Source organism: Plasmodium cynomolgi, chromosome 7, assembly GCF_000321355.1.
Source record: "Plasmodium cynomolgi strain B DNA, chromosome 7, whole genome shotgun sequence".
Taxonomy (NCBI): Eukaryota; Apicomplexa; class Aconoidasida; order Haemosporida; family Plasmodiidae; genus Plasmodium; species Plasmodium cynomolgi.
Window position 1 is genome coordinate 1,055,239 of NC_020400.1, and position 4,925 is coordinate 1,060,163.

At 42.8% G+C, this 4,925-nt stretch overlaps 2 protein-coding genes across 2 annotated transcripts in view; both read left to right on the forward strand.

The window, feature by feature from the left end:
* Positions 1-2,492: 2,492 nt before the first annotated feature.
* PCYB_073380 (hypothetical protein) lies at positions 2,493-2,696 on the forward strand (the record flags this gene model as incomplete). Its single annotated transcript, XM_004221735.1, has 1 exon — positions 2,493-2,696. A coding segment is annotated over exon 1 (153 nt), but the record flags the coding sequence as incomplete, so codon positions are not given.
* A 1,903-nt stretch (positions 2,697-4,599) lies between these two features.
* PCYB_073390 (protein kinase) overlaps positions 4,600-4,925 on the forward strand; it is a gene marked incomplete at both ends in the record, with an annotated part of 6,643 nt that continues 6,317 nt past the window's right edge. The window contains one exon of the mRNA XM_004221736.1: positions 4,600-4,888. Coding sequence (XP_004221784.1) covers positions 4,600-4,888 — 289 coding nt within the window. The remainder of the gene's footprint in view (positions 4,889-4,925) is intronic.

A 4,925-nucleotide genomic window follows, 5' to 3' on the forward strand; every position in this document is an offset into this window, starting at 1 on the left:
GGGGATTTTGTAAAATGTAGAAAATGCAGGCAAAAAAAAAAAGGACATATTTGCAAAGCTGCGAAGTGGGAGGCATCTATATGTGTGAAGTACATATCAATGCTTAATAGCATCGCATGGGTAGCTTAACAAAAAAAGGAAATTAATTACCCATTTGGGAAGTCCTCCGCTTGGTTGTCTTTCCTTTTTTTATTTTTTTTCCTTCCCTTCGGTATCCCAACAATCTGGCAATGTAAACCGATCCTTTTATCAACCCTCCGTGGAATGTTAAAAAAGCGCAAAGACGACTGAGCGAAGGGAGTGTAGAGAAGGAGAGGGGGTAAACTGCTGAACGGGGCGCAACTAATGCCATCTGCCAACGAAATATTGTTAGCATTGTACGAGGGCGGAAGTGCCGCGTGGGGTGCATTTTACCATTCCTCCATGTTCACACAGTTCAGCTTTGTTCTGAGTGGTAAGCGGATCGTCGCATCCAATGGGACAGGATCGATGTGGCAATTTATTTTATTTATCTTAGCCGGTGCAGAAAAAAGCCTTAGCAATATTACGTACAACTCGCGTATTCTGGTGCGAAGGAAAAAAACGCAAAAGGTTAAACGCTGCGAGGGAAATGATTTCCCCCCTTTGTGAGGCTCATCAAAGAGAATATTTACCTAGCAGATTTTTTTTCTTTAAATTTAACACATTGTTGAGTTCCCCGCGGGGGGGGATGTGTCAAGGATTTTTTTTTTTTAAAAAAGGGAAGTACCCTTTTTCGAAGGAGTTACCAAAATTGGGAACTTTACATTCGAAACGGAATGTGCGGGGAGGGGGCGGTGGTATAAGGATGGTCTAGGCCATACCTACACTTCTTTTCACCCAAACCATGTACGTGGATACTTCCGCCGTGCATGATCGTGTCTGTGTCGCGTACTTTTTCATCCCTTCGCGCCATTTCGCCGTTTTTATTTCGCTTTGAATTGGTAACCCCCCACACACACAGGGCATGATAAGACCTCTGAGATAAAATCATCGTGCAAAGTGACAATCGCGCGTTTGTCCACCATGGGTACTCGCGTATCTCCTCAATGATTTTCACATTTTCGTCACTTAAAAGAGGAAGAATTAAGATTGCCCTCTTTCTCTCCTCACCTCTGCACGATGCAATTTGTAAATTTGCTAATCATTGCACGGGCAAATATTCACCTGAATGTTCAGCCAAAAGTTGCAATCGTGAAGGAGCGATGAGGAGCTTTCCATTTTTGCCCCCCCAACGGTAAGCACTGTTTTTTTTTTTCTTATTTACGCTGTTGATGTTGCTGTTGATGTAGCTGTTGATGCAGCTGTTGATATAGCTGTTGATGCAGCTGTTGATGTTTCTTTTGATGTTGCGTTAAACGGGTGACAATATAATGTAATGGAGGTATCTTTTGGGCTTTTCCTTCCAAAGAGAAGAAGCGCATTTTTTGCTAATTGCAAAGGGGAAGGGGAATGAATCAGGAAAAAGCGAAACCTCGAATTGGATTTCTCATCTTTTGTTTGGTCATTGTTATATTGGGGCTGGGTGAGTGCCTGAACATGGCAGCCACAATCCTGACGCTACGCGGCGTTTGCATCTTCACAGTTTATTTTTCTTATTGGAAGGTACAAGCACAAGGATATGGCGTCGTACACGTGCAAACATTTAAATGCCCTCCAGATCAGAGAAACAGATGAAAAGAAGCTTTAAACTTTTGTACAGGCAAAAAACATGCCTACTAGATAGCGTACAAAATAAACGCGCGGATTTTTTTTTTTCCCCTCCCCGTTTTTCAGCTTTAATTATAACTCTTTGCTTGTAGTTGCAAAGGCGCCTTCGTTTGCTGACGATTTTAAAGCCTTTTTTTTTTTTGCCACTTCGCAATTTGCGTTGATATATTCAACACAGCGCTGCTCGCGCAAAATGTACGAACATGTGCAAATATATATATATCATGCATGCATACAATATGTGCTTCTTCATGTGCCCTCTTGCGTAACCCGCTTTATCATTTAAGCAATTTTTTTTTTTTTCCGATCGCATGTTAGCATTACAAAAACGCTAATTTTTTTTTTTCACCGTTTTGATATGTAAAGAATAAAAAATCGCATTGCAAGGGAAGCGAACGCAGAATAGTTTTTAAAAAAGAAAAGTTTAAAAACAATTGCGTAGTAGCATAATTCAGAGAGTGAAAAGGAAAAGCCGGCTTTGCTTGCGTTTGCTAGAATAAAATTCCTTTTTTTTTTTTTGGTCAGTGGCCAAGCGGAGGTCCTACCTCGGCGTAGTACATACGTGAGTATATATATGTGAGTATGTACACCAGCCTGTAGGCGAGCATATACACGCCTTTGTTTGCGCAACTGCCGTGATGCTCTGTTTTTTCACCCCCACTCGAGAACATTGTTCCCAAATGGGACATTGTAAAGCCCCCTTTTTTATAACGTGTTACATAGCACATATGCATGTGAATATTTTTTCGCCTTTTACTTTACAGCCCTTTGCTACCCCACCCCACCACTATATAAGCTAACATTCGTTTGTAAAATGATAGGCACGATCTTATCAATCCTCGTGACGATATTAAAATTGTGTATTGCCACCTCACCGATAATATGCATTGTCTTGATATTCGTGCTCAACAAAAATAACGTCCCCGATGATAAGAACAAAAAACCAGACTTTTATTTCGAGGTAGATTGATCGAGTGTATCGTAAATGGACCAATGACACGGCTACGGAAGCAGGGTTAAGGAGGCAGAAGGAAGAAGGAAGAAGAAATGGGGGAGGTGACGAAAGCGGATTAACTGATCACACACTCGCACCACGTCGTACAGCTTTTTTTTTTTTTTTTTTTTTTTTCCATGGCTGGTCAGGTGAAATTGGAAAAAAAAAAAAAATATTACAAAATGGCTAGTAAATAGTGAGCACCGTAAAATGGCCGCCAAACAATGGAACACAGTATCTTTCCCGTAAAGCGGTGGCATACCTGTTTTAATTTTCTCAACGCGGGCGTCCCAAAGTACGATGGAGACCAGAAGAAAGCAAAATGAACGTGAAGGTAACCCCAGAGGAAGTCTGTTGTATAGGGAAGGTATGACCAGAAGGAATGTGGGCCATTCGAATACAGCGCTTTCCTTGCGCTTGGCATTTTTTGTATTTGATCAGACTGTGCCCCAAATGAAGAACAAAATAACCAACCATAGAATGGTATCATTTTGAAGTCTTACATAAAGGGGTAAGAGCAACCCCCATCCCGCCGCTAACCCTCGTGTTGTTTGTTCCCCTCCCCCCTAAACGCTGCACACACAATGCGTGCCTTTTTTTTTTTTTTTCTCCATACCGAACTGTTTTTAATTTTTTAAGTGACAACCAGGAATTTTTTCCCCCTCACTGCTGGTGAAGCGTTTAAGGTTTTTCTAAACACCTGCGTGAGTATGGATGTATGTTTGGGGGGGGCATCCTTATAACCGTACTCATGCGCACACGCATGCTTAACTGTTACACAATTTGAGCCTTTGTTTATGTACCTCCGTGAGGTTATGTATATATGTAGAAGTGTAGTTCATGTCTATTATTTTTTTTTTTTTACCCCTTTTCCCTTTCACAATTTTTTTCTCTTATTTTCGTACCGCCTTGCGCGTTTTTTTTTTCTATTTTTGAATTGACCGTTCATAAATAATAATAACCTCCGGACAGGTGAAACATCCCCATGAAACGCAGCCCCCTTTTTGATTCTCTGCGCATATATAATTAAGAAAAACGTTTGTCGTGCTTTGGCAAAAAATCTGAATGTGGATACTCTATTCGGAAGTGCGTGTGCTTATGTTTTTCCCACCCCATGAGAACACAAACGAGGTGGAATTATTTCGTTGGAGGAGTGGCCGTCACCCGCTCGATAAGTGCATCCCAACGATTCCTCATCGCGCATGGTGGGAAATAAAAAATGGAGAATGCTGAGTAGTAGATAAAAAATGAAAAATAAAAAGTGAAAAATGAAAAGTGAAAAATGAAAAATGAAAAGGGGCACACTCCTTTTCGAAACGGCTTCGACAAACGCATAGAGACGGAGAATTTCCCGTGGCGGGGCGACATTGACGCGAATGCCCTTTGCACACGTTTCTTCTTACCCTTTGGAAAAAAAAAAAAAAAAAAAAAAGGGCAATAAGGTACATAAGCAGACGGATTGCCCCTTTGCCCTTCTGCCATCTCGCGACGCCATTGTGCCAGCTCTCCATTTTTTCGTTTCCCCATTTCTAATTTAAGATAAACTCTTTTTCGAAAACCACATTATGTCCACGAAAACGTGAGCGAGCAGCGCAAAGGTGCTGCAGGGGGAGGCGCCTTTTTTTGTGAGAGTTCCTTTCGAGCGGCATAAGTGAGATTAAGAAAAAACGCCTCCTTTTAATTACGCATACGTTGCGCGAATATGAAAAAGAGCTGTTCGTCCCCTCCCCCCGGTGCAGTAAGACGGGAGTAGACAGAAAAGAAACGCACATCGAACCCGTAACAGAAGGGCAGTAACGATAGTAGTGGTGATAGAGCAGCAATAGCAGAGGTAACCATTCAACCGCGAGAACCAGCTTGGCTGGGCGCCTTACCAAATGAAGGACTGCTCGAGCACGCGTAAAGACAGCGCTGTTTGGGGAGCCCTCAACGGCGGCGCCACTGGCAGTACGAAGAGCAACATTATTGCGACGCCCACTGCTGGAGATCAAAACAACCTTACCAGTGGCAGGAGCAGCGAGCACGGGGAGTGCATCAGCAGGGAAGAAGCACAAAGGGAGGAAGGCCAGTTGGGCGATGCCAACAGGGGAAGTGAAAACTGTGCAGAGGGGCTGAGCGATAAAGGTGTACCCCCGCTGAACGATCAACATACTGATGGACTGAGCGGTAAAGGTGTACCCCCTCAGAAGGACCAACATGCAGA